Here is an 18,161-nt window from a genome sequence, read left to right as displayed (position 1 = left end):
TTCTTTATACTGTATTATTGACTGTATGTTTGTTTTACTCCATGTGTAACTCTGTGTTGTATGTGTCGAACTGCTTTTCTTCATCTTGGCCAAGTCACAATTGTAAATGAGAACTTGTTCTCAACTTGCCTACCTGGTTAAATAAAGGTGAAATAAAAAAATATAAAATGTAATTGGTGTAGCTCTCAGACCAGGGCAGTAGAGAACCCACAAACCAACACGGACACAAGACAGTAACACACTAGCTGCCAATACGGCGGAAGGATTTGTTTTTTTTGGGACAAAGTATTTTTTCGTCTTCCAGGCTAGCTGCCCCTTGGACAACCATTATTAAATATCTAGTTGTTTGAAAAGTTCAGATGTGCTGCTTTGGACAAAGATTGAAGAATATGTTGTAGATTTTCATTTGACCTACACAAGTAAGCCACATTTAGTTCATTGGTTAGATGTCCAATGTTTTCTTGCAAAAACATCATTAAGCTTCAACATGTAGGTCGATGTATAAATCCTTTACTTTTGCATAATTACGTCTCAAATCTTAGATAACTTAAACCCAATAGCAGTGGGTCTTGAAGCTCTTAACAACATGAGCTGTTGTTGCGAGTGGTCAATGTGTGCTAAATAATTAATTATATATATTCTTGTTACTCTCCATGTAGATTGCAATAACCTTGAGTAAGAACAACGGAAAGGGAACCAACATGGCGTTTAGTGTAAACAGAAGGTTTATTGCAAATGGACATTTTGCATCCATCATTACAAATACCTGTTTCAGGGACACAATACAGCAACAATAACCAACGTTCATCAAAACAAAAACACACGCTGACAAGAGTTCTCCCTGTGAACGATGTACACATGGTCCAGGTTGCTTGGTTTCGTTTGGAGTAGGAATGAGACAAAGTCTTTGGTAGTTAGAAAACACAAAAACGTCCATTGTGGAACTGTGTTATTCCTCTTCTGGAGATAGGCACTAGAGTCATGCCATTGATTCAAGTTGAGGTTGGCATCTGAACACGCAGAACATGTCTGCTAGGTCAGGATCGCATTCACAGCCTTTAGAGAAAAAAATCAGCTGCTCAAATTCATCTCCAGCCCACTACTCTGAACATGTTAGTAAAATGTACAGAGCTAGGCATTCTGGGTAGTAGATACTTCCATCCCCATAATACATCATTTAACTGAACAGTTACAACGCTCCTATTAACAAGTATTCCATTTTGTTCAGAATCACAAAACAAATGTGAAATAGCAGGATTTTCCCCAAAAAGCAGCACACCCCAACTGCAAAGAATACAAGTAATGATGTTCTGAATCATGATTATGGAAATCAGTTATCACCAGCGAGGTTGAGATAGAGAAGCAACAGGCCTCTCTGTCCCAGCAACAGTCCAGCATCTCCTATCACCAGCGAGGTTGAGAAAGAGAAGCAACAAGCCTCTCTCTCCCAGCAACAGTCCAGGATCTCCTAGATCCTCCTTCTCCTCTACTTGTTCAACTGGAGCTCCGGTTTGGTTTCCTAAAGACACGTTGCTTCTTCTTAAGGAATATTGACAGAGAATATCAGTAGATGGTGTCAGGTGGAAAGACTCACAAGATGGTTAAGATATTTTCTAACTACTCAGAGCTTGTACTATCAGCAGTTAGAAGAACTCCACACGGATTTCAGGTAGCAGGTAGCCTAGTGGTTAGAGCGTTAGGCCAGTAACTGGGAGGTTGCTGGATCAAATCCCCGAGCTGACAAGGTAAAAAATCTGTTGTTCTGCTCCTGAACAAGGGAGCTAACCCACTGTTCCCCGATAGGCCGTCATTGTAAATAAGAATTTGTTCTTAACTGACTTGCCTAGTTAAATGAGGGGGATCTAGTGGAGACTGGAGGGCCATCTGTCTTGAGAAAAGGTGTCCTTTTTCCTTGGCTGGACCAGGAGAGGTATGGAGAGGCATCCAAAGGATCGCATCCCCAGGATCAGATCCCTGGGCCAGCCCCGTCTCTTAGCCCTCTCCCCCCTCTGTAGCAGGGGTGGTAGAGAATGGCTGAAGGGTTGGCCCTCCTGGCCCCAGAAGGCCGGAACCTCACCTCTGTCCCAATGCAAGCGTTCTCCGGCTGGCTACATGTGAGCCCTCTCGTTTAGCGCTTTTGTCTAAAGAGAAAGAGTCTAGATGTCGTAGGACGGGCTTATCTTAGCGTATAGCTTCAGCCTATAGCCGCTAGTTAGAGCGTCTCGTGTGCTTTTCATCAATTGTGTGTTTCATCATCTGTTACAGACAGCTTCACTGAAGTTGGCGGCGACGATCAGTTTACAATTGGAGGTCCAAGGAAGAGCCACCTATACAGCAGAGCCAGCGCTGATGTGGCAGGACTGGTCAGGGTTATGGAGTCCCATCTGGGCCTGCTGCTGGTACTGGTTGTCCAGCCGCAGGGGGACCAGAGCGTCTGAGTCGGACGGAACCCGTTCGCGGAAGCTCTCCATCTGTTCTGGACTGGCCAGGTTCTTCAGAAGGCTGTTCTCACGTTCTAGCTGGTTGTTCTTCTCAGCCAGCTCTCTGATCTGCTCCTTGAGGATCTCTACTTCCTCCCTGACTGCATACATCAGGTGGTTCTTCACCAGATCCTAAGGTAGGAGAGAAGGAATGAGATCTACAGTTAGAGACGTCTGTTTAGAGAGAGAGAGAGAGTTTGTGCAACTCATACAAACCGACCACTAATCTATCCATGTAAGGTGACTCATGGATTAAGCTTAACCTACCATGCCTTACAAACACTTGTAGTAACATGTAGTAAGTTGTAGTAACATGTAGTAAGTTGTAGTAACATGTAGTAACTTGTAGTATAACATGTAGTAACAGGCCATGTGGTTTCAGAGACTTGTACCCATATGACCAGGATTAAGGTTTAAAAGCTGAGCTGTAAACTAAATAGGTAATATAGTCTTGACTGCTGTTGTGCACATCTATAGCTTCCTCCCTGTCTGACTCAGAATGCAGCAGACAGAACATAGTCCCATGCCACATCACACCTATTGAACATGCAGTACTGTAGTCACTCAAAGCTGCAAGGCACATACAGACTACCATGCTTCTGCGGTACTACAAGTATACGAGTACTAGACTGAAGCCTAGTCTACTATGATTATCAACATACAGAAAATGATGACTATGGGCAAAGTGCATGAATGTGGTGGGATGTGGAATAGCGTTACTGGGCTACTATGAGTGATGATATGAACGATAAAGTGTATAATCCTGTTGCTGATATACATACCATTGCCTGCTCTATCTTGTTGTCAATGGCAACAACGCTAGCACCCGAGGCACTGTGGAGGAGAGAAGAAGAGAAAGCCATAAGTCAACATATAAAATCAGAGCATTGGATCAGAAGGAACAAACTGGGGTCCTAGTTAGTACCGGCAAGGTTATGATGTTCTCGTACAGATTGCTGGCACCAGGATAACTTATTTTGAGTATTTTGAGATTCAATTGCCACGTAACGCCATCATCACAAATGTGTATTTAATTTGTGTTTAGGCGTAACCTATTTGAGATTGGGCATGTGTATGAAAAACCAGCATGCCTGCCTACCATTGTCTTTTTTTTGCAACCTAGCTAGATACATTGTTGCGCGCTGCAAACTATGACATGAAATTGATTACATTGTCTCGATATTGTTTCAAGATACTCCACTTTTATGCGTTTGAAAATGCAGCCGTAGCAGACACGCGGCGGGTTGGAGTCAAATTGCATTACTCAAAGTCTGCACAGCAGAAGACATTTATTATACGGTATTTACAATTATATCATAACGGATACCAGCATAACCATACTTTGCTTAATATATTTGTAATGGAAGAAACATGACTATGTCGAATTACAACAATTTAGATGAAATATTTGAATGAAATATATAACGCACAAATGACGCATCAATAACACACAAAACCCAGAGCGGGTTTTTATATTTACCTGTTGTCAAGTTTTACAGACACCACATCTCCTCCTACTAACGAGGAGAAGAAGGAGATGCTGAAGTTATGCAACTGATAGACAGCAACCTCCATTGGCGTTTTGAAGATCTCCGTACTCAAATTTAGCAGCAGACCCGTTTGGATAATGCTTCTCGCCACGTTTGCGATTGGTTGAGTAGATAAATCTACCTATCTAGATACAATTCTAGGTTACTGTATTCAGCTTAAATCACTCGACTGACTCGATTCGGTTGCTTCTGTGGTGAATTGAGTTGAGTATAGTGCGGTAGGTTAATGCCAGTGATGTGAGCCACGTTATGTTTCAGCGAATGTGTCTATTTCTGCAACCGGCGGCGCTTATAACCGAACTGTGTCCTGACGTCATCTGACGCGGGGGATAATTTATGCAAATACGCCTTATGGCATGATTTCCCCTCTGCCCCCTTCTGAACTCCTACAAACACAATAAGCGCCCAGTTGACCCAGAGACCCAATCCGTTTACACCCTGAAGCAAACAGGCAACAACAACAAAAAACGGCACAAAAAAAAAAGTGTGTGCTTGTGGGTTTTTCCCCGCGCGTTTCTTTTGAGTGAACGGGTTTTGGTTGCACGACATGTCATATGCAGACTATGGATTACTGTTGGTTTGGTTGTTGTCGTCGTTGTTTTGCATCAGCTGATAATATTTTTTAAGGAAATGCTACAACGGAATTGTGTAGAATTATTATCGGCCTAGTTCATCTATATTGCTCTTTTTCATGAAATGATTCATTTGTCAGGGACCACGTGCAACAGTGAAGCGAGATTATGAAACAGATAGCCTATAGAGGCAAACTAGAATCTGTATGTATTTAATGCATTAATAATGCATGCATTATTGGTTTATAACAGGATGTCTACATAATGTTTATTGTTTTGAGTCGGTGTTATCTGCAGGTGCAATAGTAGAAGACATTGCAGTATGTTGCAAACAGACATTTTGGGGAAGCCCTTTCTTCTTAATAAGGGTACTTTTCCACCCACTGCAAGGCTCTGGTTATTTTCCTTCCTCTCCTCTAGAGCTCTGCTACCACCTGCTGGCGAGAGTTGAAATTTCACCTCTTCAGAAATAATATTTACAGGCGTCGTATCTTTGGAGAACTCATAACTAGTCTACTTGGTGAGCATTTAGGATTTTGATGCACGGAATTTAAAACATATTATAATTCATTTGTAATGTGGTTTTGTTGTCCTAATAGACTATCACTATCAGGCAAGAGTTTCAGCATAAGGACATCTTATAGGGGTCAATACTGTCATCCATAGATTACCCTACCTAGTTACATGCACCATCACAGCTGCCTTGTTGTTATGTGCAGTCACTGTATAGCAACACAGTTATAACTTGAACACCTCCAACACCCCTTTTGTGTCGCTATTTTAGCTCATATAAGAAAAGTAAGTTGTACTCCATTTTGTGAGGAAATAATTAATTATTCTTTAACCCATCGGATCCAATTAGCTAGGTGAGACTCCAGTTTGGTCTGGACACTAACCAGATCTCACAGAGCCTTGTTGAATGTATTAGTATCAATAGTGCTTGTCACTTGTGATTTTACACTGTGCTGTGGAGCTGCCAGGCAGGGCTGTAGCAAGTGGCTAGGCTCCATCCCAGGTGGCACCCTATTCCCCATTTAGTGCACTACTTTTGACCTGGGGCCCATAGGGTAGTGCACTACTTTTGACCTAGTGCATAGGGAGTAAATAGCCAGTTGGGAAGAGTATTACACCTATTGCCTCTGGTTGGAAAATCTCTGGGTGTTAGTCACAGTGGTCATGGTTTAGTACTGGTATTCAAAAAAGTGTATTGTACTGTTTCCTATCTAAACACTGGGGGGAGAGAGAGGGAGAGAGGGAGAGGGACATGGAGAGAGAGAGGGACATGGAGAAAGATAGGGAGAGAGGGAGAGAGGGAGAGGGACATGGAGAAAGATAGGGAAAGAGAGGGAGAGAGAGAGAGAGACAGAGAGAGAGAGAGGGACATGGAGAAAGATAGGGAGAGAGAGGGAGAGAGGGAGAGGGACATGGAGAAAGATAGGGAGAGAGAGAGACAGAGAGACAGAGAGCGAGAGAGGGACATGGAGAAAGATAGAGAGAGAGAGGGAGAGAGAAACAGAGAGAGAGAGAGAGAGAGGTGGGGAGAGGGACATGGAGAAAGATAGATAGAGAGAGAGAGGGGGGGGAGAGAGGGACATGGAGAAAGATAGATAGAGAGAGAGAGGGGGGGGGAGAGGGACATGGAGAAAGATAGATAGAGAGAGAGAGAGAGGGGGAGAGGGACATGGAGAAAGATAGATAAGGAGAGAGAGAGAGGGGGGGAGAGGGACATGGAGAAAGATAGATAGATAGAGAGAGAGAGAGGGGGGAGAGAGGGACATGGAGAAAGATAGATAGAGAGAGAGAGAGGGGGGGGGGGAGGGACATGGAGAAAGATAGATAGAGAGAGAGAGAGAGAGGGGGGGAGAGAGAGGGACATGGAGAAAGAGAGAGAGAGAGGGGAAGAGAGGGGGGAGAGGGACATGGAGAAAGATAGATAGAGAGAGAGAGAGGGGGGGGGAGAGAGAGGGACATGGAGAAAGATAGATAGAGAGAGAGAGAGAGAGAGGGGGGGAGAGAGAGGGACATGGAGAAAGATATAGAGAGAGAGAGGGGGGGGGGGAGAGGGACATGGATAAATATATATATAGAGAGAGAGGGGGGGGGAGAGAGGGACATGGAGAGAGAGAGAGCGAGAGAGAGAGAGAGAGGGGGGGGGAGAAAGGTGGGGAGAGGGACATGGATAAAGATATATAGAGAGAGAGAGAGAGGGGGAGAGGGACATGGAGAAAGATAGATAGAGAGAGAGAGAGAGAGGGGGGGAGAGAGGGACATGGAGAAAGATATAGAGAGAGAGAGAGAGAGGGGGGGGAGAGAGGGACATGGAGAAAGATAGAGAGAGAGAGAGAGAGAGAGGGACATGGAGAGAGAGAGAGAGAGAGATAGATAGAGAGAGAGAGAGACAGAGAGAGAGGGACATGGAGAAAGATATAGAGAGAGAAGTACCACTAACCATGACAATGTAAACAAAGTACTGGTATTTGAACAACATTGTTTGGCCATATTATATTAACTCGAGTCCTCCTACTGTTTATTTTCTCCTCAGCCATACTACCCTCAGTCCTCTTATCGTTTATATGCTATAAGGGGAACTGTCAGCCAGTGTCCATTGAGCTAAGTGTGCTCCAGCCTAAAGGGTCCAGCAGGATATATGACTCATTACAGTCCCACAAATGGAACCATATTCCCCCCATAATGCACTATTCATGACCAGGGCACAAAGCACTCTGGTCATAAATAGAGCACTTTACAGGAAAAAGGGTGCCATTTGGTACACACCCCTGGATCTATGAGTCATGAAACAACCAATTAGGCGTTGAACCAGACTTTCCATCAGATGTCCTGGTCTGAGAGCCAAACAAAACACATTCTAACAGATTTAGTCTCTCTGTATCTCTCATCTGGATCCCCATGGTGACCTCCTGAGGCACATGGCTTTGGATCCCCATGGTGACCTCCAGAAGCCCAAGGCTTTGGATCCACATGGTGACTAGAGGCCCAAGGCTTTGGATCCCCATGGTGACCTCCAGAGGCCCAAGGCTTTGTGACCCCCATGGTGACCTCCAGAGGCCCACGGCTTTGCAACCCCCAAGGTGACCTCCAGAGGCCCAAGGCTTTGGATCCCCATGGTGACCTCCAGAGGCCCAAGGCTTTGGATCCCCATGGTGACCTCCAGAGGCCCAAGGCTTTGCGACCCCCATGGTGACCTCCAGAGGCCCAAGGCTTTGCGACCCCCATGGTGACCTCCAGAGGCCCAAGGCTTTGGATCCCCATGGTGACCTCCTGTGGCCCAAGGCTTTGGATCCCCATGGTGACCTCCAGAGGCCCAAGGCTTTCCGACCCCCATGGTGACCTCCAGAGGCCCAAGGCTTTGCGACCCCCATGGTGACCTCCAGAGGCCCAAGGCTTTGGATCCCCATGGTGACCTCCTGAGGCCCAAGGCTTTGGATCCCCATGGTGACCAGAGGCCCAAGGCTTTGGATCCCCATGGTGACCTCCAGAGGCCCAAGGCTTTGGATCCCCATGGTGACCTCCAGAGGCCCAAGGCTTTGGATCCCCATGGTGACCTCCAGAGGCCCAAGGCTTTGGATCCCCATGGTGATCTCCAGAGGCCCAAGGCTTTGGATCCCCATGGTGACCTCCAGAGGCCCAAGGCTTTGGATCCCCATGGTGACCAGAGGCCCAAGGCTTTGCGACCCCCATGGTGACCTCCAGAGGCCCAAGGCTTTGGATCCCCATGGTGACCTCCAGAGGCCCAAGGCTTTGGATCCCCATGGTGATCTCCAGAGGCCCAAGGCTTTGGATCCCCATGGTGACCTCCAGAGGCCCAAGGCTTTGACAATGTACTTCCCTAATTACTACACTACTTTTTCCCAGCACAGGGCTTTGTTCAAAAGTAGTGCACTGTTATATTTAGGATGTAGTCTACAGTATGTATTCAGATCTGTAGCCCAGAGGGAATTAGGAGTTTTACATTATGTGCATAATAGACAGACATACCATTCAATAGACAGACAGACCTATTCCCAGGTCAATTGACTGACAACATATCCTCATTTACAGCAACGTTCTTGGGAATAGTTACAGGGGAGAGGAGGGGGGATGAATGATCCAATTGGAAGCTGGGGATGATTAGGTGACCATGATGGTATGAGGGCCAGATTGGGAATTTAGCCAGGACACCGGGGTTAACACCCCTACTCTTACGATAAGTGCCATGAGATCTTTAGTGACCACAGAGAGTCAGGAGACCCGTTTAACGTCCCGTCCGAAAGACTGCACCCTACACCGGGCAATGTCCCCCATCACTGCCCTGGGGCATTGGGATATTATACTTTTATTTTAGGCCAGAGGAAAGAGTGCCTCCTACTGGTCCTCCAACACCACTTCCAGCAGCACCTGGTCTCCCATCCAGGGACCGACCAGAACCAACCCTGCTTAGCTTCAGGGGCCAGCCATCAGTGGGATACAGGGTGGTCTCCCATCCAGGGACCGACCAGAACCAACCCTGCTTACTGCAGCTTCAGAGGCAAGCCAGTAGTGGGATGCAGGGTGGTATGCTGCTGACGCTAAGCCTCTACGATGCAGAGAATAGCAGTGGGATGCAGGGTGGTATGCTGCTGACGCTAAGCCTCTACGATGCAGAGAATAGCAGTGGGATGCCGGGTGGTATGCTGCTGACGCTAAGCCTCTACGATGCAGAGAATAGCAGTGGGATGCAGGGTGGTATGCTGCTAATGCTAAGCCTCTACAAGGCAGAGAATAGCAGTGGGATGCAGGGTGGTATGCTGCTGACGTTAAGCCTCTACGATGCAGAGAATAGCAGTGGGATGCTGCTGACGCTAAGCCTCTACGATGCAGAGAATAGCATAGATGCATGGACTGACAAGTGGGAGTGAGACATACAATGAAAACCAAAATCACAAGCCATCAGTTTGTCACTCAGAGAAGAGGGGAGATGTCTCTGACAGACTCTTCTTCTCTGTAAACACAATGCGAGTTCTTCACCCATAGACAATGGACCCACTGTGCTACTGGCAGCAAAACAAGGGTCTAAGAAAGAATGATAATGACAGTTGTTCCCTTATCAAACAGAATGATTCAGTATTTTATATACAGACATAAGTATTTTACTACAATATACATCCAGACTTCCAGACCAATTTGATTAAATGTTATAGAGGAGTATAACTTCCCCAGTGTTTATTAACCTGTTGCAAATCAACCAAATGTCAACCTGCCCTACTATTCCTGCCTGTCCCTGTACCTCCTCAACAAACCAACCAATCCCCTTTCTCTTAACAACGTAATGACAACATTCAATCATCTACACACATGTTCCCGAACACCCTCCGACCACGCTCTGAAAACGCTCCGAACACACGCCGAACGTGCTCCGACCACCACTTACCGCCGAAACCCCCTCTGGGACAGACTAGGTGAGTAGGGGGGTTGGTAGTGGTAGTTCATGGCTCTCGCAACGCTGCTCAGACGTCTCTGTGTCTGCAGTGGGGCTGGGACGGCAGCAGGCGGCTCGGCTAGTCGCTGGATGGTTTGCTGGGCTGGCCCAGGGGATGGGAGAGGTGGTCTGCTTCTGGCCTGGCTAGGGAGTGGGACAACGCAGGGACGCGACCAACAGGCTCCCATTCCAACGACCAACAAACGAATGAGAGGATAGTGGAGAGATGCTTCCACTGTTCTGTTATTCACTGTTGTTTCTGTTTCTTCAGCGATCTCTCTCTCTCTCTCTCAAAACACAAAGAGAAAAACTGACAAGGATACCTCTGGAGGTGGGCCAAGGCCTACGCACAACGCAGCACATAGTGGCATTCGTCATGTGATTTTCCAAGGCCGTATTAGGCCCATACCATCGGCAACCATTGACACTCAACAGCTGACCATGCACAGAATATGAACCTCATTCACAAATGAGGGGGGAAATTCTTTAAATTGAAACATTTCTCAATTGATTACTGATGGAATCATTCCGGAATCTCGTCCATAATAAGTCACCAGTCTTCCATTGTTCTGTAACATGGAACACGAAGCCAACCTCTTATCGTCTTACCTACGGTATGTTCTTATGTCAAAACGTCTTGAGGTTTCTCAACAAATGAGTCAATCCAGTATATTTGGCAGTCTTTTGTACCTGGGCAAAATGCTAACATAAATATTGAGAGATATATAGTGTACTGTAGATCTGTTACAGTTGTTGTTCACATTTAAAACAAGTTGAAGCAGGATATCATGTTGAAAACAAAAGGAATCACATTACATAAGGTTTGAAGAAACGTGTCAGTATTAGTCCATGGAGTAGCTGTAGAAACCACTGACTGAGCTGTTGCAAGTCAACAAGACTTTCATTTCATACCTAGTGTCACGCCCTGACCTTTATAGTTATCTTTGTTTTCTTTATTATTTTGGTTAGGTCAGGGTGTGACGAGGGTGGTTTGTTGTGTTTTTAACCCTGTCTAGGGGTTTTTGTATCTGGTTTCACTAGTCTAGGTGTTTTGTATGTCTATGGTTGCCTAGATTGGTTCTCAATTAGAGGCAGCTGTTTATCGTTGTCTCTGATTGGGAACCATATTTAGGCAGCCATATTCCTTGGGTAATTTGTGGGTGATTGTCTATGTACTAGTTGTCTGTGTCTGCACTTAGTCTGTATATCGTCACGTTTTTGTAAGTTTGTTGAAGTATTCTTCGTTTCATTAAAATAGAAGATGTATTCACATCACGCTGCGCCTTGGTCTCATCGCTCTAACGAACGTGACACCTAGCTAGATAGAGATTTGACACATCACTCTGAATGATGATGATCCCACATTGTGATCCCACAAAGCCAACACAATGCAGACTAATTAAACAGACATACATAGAGATATGTCCTGACATGGTGGGAACACAGAGACAGATCAATGGTAACACCCTGAAACCAGCCAATCTCATCTCCCTGTTAAATCCTTCTCTCTGTCGCTGTTCCGTCAATACGGCTGGGAACAGTCCCTGTAATTTCTCCTCTAAACTCTACGAATGTATGCCAAATGGCACCCTATTCCCTATATAGTGCACTTCTTTTGACCAGAGCCCTATGGAAGATGTCCAAAAGTAGTGACACTATGTAGAGAATAGGGAGCCATTTGGGACGCAAAACCACTGTCAACTCCCTGGTAAATTCTACCAGGAAGTCAGGGCAGAACACTGGAGGTCTGGGCAGCTCAATGACAGCTGATCTCGCTCCCTTTGTAGAACTCATGGAATTAGAATCAATTCCGAATTAGAATAGAATGAGAAGTCGTTTATACGATGAGTTCTAGAGCCCTTCTCAGAGACAGGGCCATAATGAGGAGTATTAGTTGATAAGAGAGAGAGGCATTAAACACGATGAGACTGTCACCACCAGAGGGAGTATGATTACCAACTAGGACAGACAGCATCTTTCATGGGAGTGGACCCATCCTGATATCTGTACACTTTAGTAGATATTATCTAATAGATAACCTTTCTAAGAACTGGGAAACATCGAGGACATTCAAATTCCATGGTTCACTTGGGCAGATGGCCAGGTGTAGCCTACTCAACGCGGCCACAAAAGGTGATTCTTCATCTGCTTGCCAAAGTGGCAACCTATTCCCTAAATTATGCACTACTTTTGAACATAGCCTATAGGTCTCTGGTGAAAAATAGAGCACTATGTAGGGAATAGGGTGCCACTTGGCCTGCAGGTCACGTGTCTGATGACCTATATGCGACTAACAAACATGTGTATGGTGCTGCTGGAGGCCCAGAGATCAATGAGCCTTACAGAAAAAACACATCTATTATTCTGTTTCTGTTGCGCCCACGCCACTCTTTTACTGTCATGTCATTATGTAGTCAGGTCTCCTCTGCAGTTCTCGTCTCCTCACACCATCCATGTGTTAACCTGTTATCTGGTGCCACTGAAGAGAAGCTTATATAAGTTGGCTAGTTGAATAATTACAACACGGGCAGACAGACAGACAGGCACCGTGCAGTGTTTTCACTAGCGGAATGGGGCTATGTTGGACCCCCCCCCCACCCCCCGTGGTCTATACCTGAGTGAGTTAGGAGTGAGTGTTCCAGAACATTAGACGAGACAGTGAGCCGTTCTGGTTGGTGAAACATCTTTGCTAACAACGCCCAAGTCACTCTTTTACAAGAGACACAGTCTAGGTGGTGTCTGGTTACACAGTAACCTCAACAAGCCACCCCAGTCCATATTATAGATGCCCTGCCACAGCCTCCACCGTTCACATGGAAGCACATGCAACAGGCCAAGTGTAGTGTGTCATGTGGTCATTCGATGACATTCAAAGACAAAATAGTACACTTTATTTTGCTGATTTGTGAATTAAATTATCAGTTCAACACCAGCAGAAAGGGACACCTTGTTGACACACACAAGCATGTATGCTCAGACACACACACACACACACACACACACACACACACACACACACACACACACGCACACGCACACGCACACGCACACGCACACACACACAACCACCCCACTACCCCCCCTGCAAACACACACACACAACCACCCCACTACCCCCCCCCCCCCCTGCAAACACACACACACAAACACCCCCACTGACCCCCCCTACAAACACACACACAAACACCCCCACAAACTCCCCGCCTTACAAACACACACACACACATACATGGTTCATGCCCTATGAGACAGTATTGATAACTAACATGATCCACGCCCTATGAGACAGTATTGATAACTAACATGGTCCGTGCCCTATGAGACAGTATTGATAACTAACATGGTCCACGCCCTATGAGACAGTATTGATAACTAACATGGTCCACCCCCTATGAGACAGTATTGATAACTAACATGGTCTGTGCCCTATGAGACAGTATTGATAACTAACATGGTCCACGCCCTATGAGACAGTATTGATAACTAACATGGTTTGTGCCCTATGAGACAGTATTGATAACTAACATGGTCTGTGCCCTATGAGATAGTATTGATAACTAACATGGTCCACGCCCTATGAGACAGTATTGATAACTAACAATTGTCTGTGCCCTATGAGACAGTATTGATAACTAACATGGTCTGTGCCCTATGAGACAGTATTGATAACTAACATGGTCCACGCCCTATGAGACAGTATTGATAACTAACATGATCCACGCCCTATGAGACAGTATTGATAACTAACATGGTCTGTGCCCTATGAGACAGTATTGATAACTAACATGGTCCACGCCCTATGAGACAGTATTGATAACTAACATGGTCTGTGCCCTATGAGACAGTATTGATAACTAACATGGTTCGTGCCCTATGAGACAGTATTGATAACTAACATGGTTCGTGCCCTATGAGACAGTATTGATAACTAACATGGTCTGTGCCCTATGAGACAGTATTGATAACTAACATGGTCCACGCCCTATGAGACAGTATTGATAACTAACATGGTCTGTGCCCTATGAGACAGTATTGATAACTAACATGGTCTGTGCCCTATGAGACAGTATTGATAACTAACATGGTCCACGCCCTATGAGACAGTATTGATAACTAACATGGTTTGTGCCCTATGAGACAGTATTGATAACTAACATGGTCTGTGCCCTATGAGACAGTATTGATAACTAACATGGTTCGTGCCCTATGAGACAGTATTGATAACTAACATGGTCTGTGCCCTATGAGACAGTATTGATAACTAACATGGTTTGTGCCCTATGAGACAGTATTGATAACTAACATGGTTCGTGCCCTATGAGACAGTATTGATAACTAACATGGTCTGTGCCCTATGAGACAGTATTGATAACTAACATGGTCTGTGCCCTATGAGACAGTATTGATAACTAACATGGTCCACGCCCTATGAGACAGTATTGATAACTAACATGGTCTGTGCCCTATGAGACAGTATTGATAACTAACATGGTCCACGTCCTATGAGACAGTATTGATAACTAACATGGTCTGTGCCCTATGAGACAGTATTGATAACTAACATGGTCTGTGCCCTATGAGACAGTATTGATAACTAACATGGTCTGTGCCCTATGAGACAGTATTGATAACTAACATGGTCCACGCCCTATGAGACAGTATTGATAACTAACATGGTTTGTGCCCTATGAGACAGTATTGATAACTAACATGGTTCGTGCCCTATGAGACAGTATTGATAACTAACATGGTCTGTGCCCTATGAGACAGTATTGATAACTAACATGGTCTGTGCCCTATGAGACAGTATTGATAACTAACATGGTCCACGCCCTATGAGACAGTATTGATAACTAACATGGTTTGTGGCCTATGAGACAGTATTGATAACTAACATAGTTCGTGCCCTATGAGACAGTATTGATAACTAACATGGTCCACGCCCTATGAGACAGTATTGATAACTAACATGGTTCGTGCCCTATGAGACAGTATTGATAACTAACATGGTTCGTGCCCTATGAGACAGTATTGATAACTAACATGGTTCGTGCCCTATGAGACAGTATTGATAACTAACATGGTCTGTGCCCTATGAGACAGTATTGATAACTAACATGATCCTCGCCCTATGAGACAGTATTGATACTGTCTCCTATTCATTTACAGTGGAGTCACTATCCTAAACATTGACAGTGGAGTCACTCTCCTAAACATTGACAGTGGAGTCACTCTCCTAAACATTGACAGTGGAGTCACTCTCCTAAACATTGACAGTGGAGTCACTCTCCTATTCATTGACAGAGGAGTCACTCTCCTAAACATTGACAGTGGAGTCACTCTCCTAAATATTGACAGTGGAGTCACTCTCCTATTAATTTACAGTGGAGTCACTCTCCTAAACATTGACAGTGGAGTCACTCTCCTAAACATTGACAGTGGAGTCACTCTCCTAAACATTGACAGTGGAGTCACTCTCCTATTCATTGACTGTGGAGTCACTCTCCTATTCATTGACAGTGGAGTCACTCTCCTAAACATTGACAGTGGAGTCACTCTCCTAAACATTGACAGTGGAGTCACTCTCCTATTCATTGACAGTGGAGTCACTCTCCTAAACATTGACAGTGGAGTCACTCTCCTAAACATTGACAGTGGAGTCACTCTCCTAAACATTGACAGTGGAGTCACTCTCCTAAACATTGACAGTGGAGTCACTCTCCTATTAATTTACAGTGGAGTCACTCTCCTAAACATTGACAGTGGAGTCACTCTACTAAACATGGACAGTGGAGTCACTCTCCTAAACATTGACAGTGTAGTCACTCTCCTAAACATTGACAGTGGAGTCACTCTCCTAAACATTGACAGTGGAGTCACTCTCCTAAACATTGACAGCGGTGTCGTACAAAGCATGACAACTGGATCTGAAAACATGAAAAGCTGAAATGTAATGGCCTTCAGCCTTCCTCCTCAGGAAGCATCTTCGTGGCGTTCTGAATGAAAGACATGAGCTGCCTTGAGTTGAGTCATGTACCAGAACAACAAGGTCTACAGAGGCCAAAGTCACCCGTTTGTGTTTGTCTGTTCACACACAGTACAGATTTACTTCAAATGCGGGCCGCCTTCTCTGAACACGAGGCTTCACAAGTGCTGACATCATAGTGAGTGGTACAAAGTGTGCTAAGATCATCAAGACCTGTCTCTCTACCGGTCCCTCTCTACTCTATACCGGTCCCTCTCTACTCTATACCGGTCCCTGTCTACTCTATACTGGTCCCTCTCTACTCTATACCGGTCCCTGTCTACTCTATACCGGTCCCTGTCTACTCTATACCGGTCCCTCTCTACTCTATACCGGTCCCTCTCTACTCTATACCGGTCCCTGTCTACTCTATATCGGTCCCTCTCTACTCTATACCGGTCCCTCTCTACTCTATACCGGTCCCTCTCTACTCTATACCGGTCCCTGTCTACTCTATACCGGTCCCTGTCTACTCTATACCGGTCCCTCTCTACTCTATACCGGTCCCTCTCTACTCTATACCGGTCCCTGTCTACTCTATACCGGTCCCTGTCTACTCTATACCGGTCCCTCTCTACTCTATACCGGTCCCTCTCTACTCTATACTGGTCCCTCTCTACTCTATACCGGTCCCTCTCTACTCTATACCGGTCCCTCTCTACTCTATACCGGTTCCTCTCTACTCTATACTGGCTCTTTCTTGCATTTGTTTTCAGAGTTGGTGTATATTTTGTAAAGTACACTGCAATTGGATTGAACAATCCCAGGGTTTCCCCTTGGCACTGACTGGCTCATGTGTCATCACTACAACCTTACCACAGGAGGCTGCTGAGGGGAGAATGGCTTATAATAATGGAGCCACTACAATCGCACAATCGGGCCAATAAAATTCATGAATCTGTCCCATTCTAGCAAGTTCCAATCTACCTCTGTGTCCTGTAATAAGTTACGTGACATCTTATTATCTCGGATAAACACCACCTCAGGTCACGACAGATTGGACGCTAAGCTGGCTAAAGAAATGGTTGATTTCATTATCACACCTCGCGACTACATTTTCAATCTATCATTTGCTAAGGGCATTGTGCCCTATGAACTGAAAATGGCCAAAAGTTTTCCAATTCATAAAGTTGAACAAAATTTAAAATGACCAATTTTGCCGTCTACCTCGACCATTTTAGAGAAGCTTGCATATAACAGATTAATAAAATATCAAACATCAGTATGGCTTCAGAAAAATTTCACTCTACTTATTTAATTGACGAAATACATAAGGAAAATGATCGCATTCAGTATTTTTCTGGATCTCTCAAAAGCATTCGGGAGATTAAGTGTGGTGTGCCGCAGGGATCAATTCTTGGTCCCCTATTATTTCTGATCTATATAAATGATCTGCCTAAAGCATCCAAAGTGCTCTCCCAGATCTCACAGAGACCTCAATGATCATATTAATATTGTTCATGATAAACTGCAATATCTCCAAGTGATTTAAAATCAACAAATTGTAATTGAATGTATTATTTGGTCCAAAAACAGAGAATCCAATCCAGACTATATAGGGGTCCATATTAATAATATCCAAGTTGATCAAGCCTGTACAACACACTTTCTTGGTATTTTTATTGATGATAAATTGTCATGGAAACCACACATAACGACAATAACCTCTAAGATCACGAAAAATAATCACAGCTTCTGTAACATTACATGGACCAGCACATACGTAACATATCAAACTACTATCAATCTATCGCCTGCAGAAACCATCAGTAATAATAACATAATCTGATGGTTTAAGAGACCATTCAGCAGTCCCTTTTCAAACAATTAGGACTCCTGAATATTTATCAAATGAATTATCTTCAAGTTGTTCAATTTGTTTACAGCTCTTTAAATCACTTATTACAATCTTTCTTAAAAAACAACTATTTCACCACCACATATGAATTCCATAACTACTCAACAAGAAACAGACAACAGCTACGCCCGCCATCACACATTCAACAACAAACACTTCTCAATTCAATCACCTACAGAGGCCCTGTGATCTGGAACTCACTCCCGAACTGGTTTTGCCAA

General features: G+C 44.8%; 1 protein-coding gene across 1 annotated transcript in view; it reads right to left on the bottom strand.

Annotated features, from left to right (window-relative positions):
• Positions 1-707: 707 nt before the first annotated feature.
• The window catches only part of LOC139366577 (uncharacterized), a 70,035-nt gene continuing 52,581 nt past the window's right edge, over positions 708-18,161 (bottom strand). Inside the window, exons 2-3 of the mRNA XM_071104231.1 lie at positions 3,263-3,314; positions 708-2,612 (exon numbers count right to left, since the gene is read on the bottom strand). Coding sequence (XP_070960332.1) covers positions 2,328-2,612; positions 3,263-3,314 — 337 coding nt within the window. The 3' untranslated portion in view covers positions 708-2,327. The remainder of the gene's footprint in view (positions 2,613-3,262; positions 3,315-18,161) is intronic.

This window comes from Oncorhynchus clarkii, chromosome 14 (assembly GCF_045791955.1).
Source record: "Oncorhynchus clarkii lewisi isolate Uvic-CL-2024 chromosome 14, UVic_Ocla_1.0, whole genome shotgun sequence".
In the NCBI taxonomy this organism is placed as follows: Eukaryota; Metazoa; Chordata; class Actinopteri; order Salmoniformes; family Salmonidae; genus Oncorhynchus; species Oncorhynchus clarkii.
The sequence above is the reverse complement of the archived record's forward strand: the minus strand, read 5'-3'. Positions and strand labels throughout refer to the sequence as shown.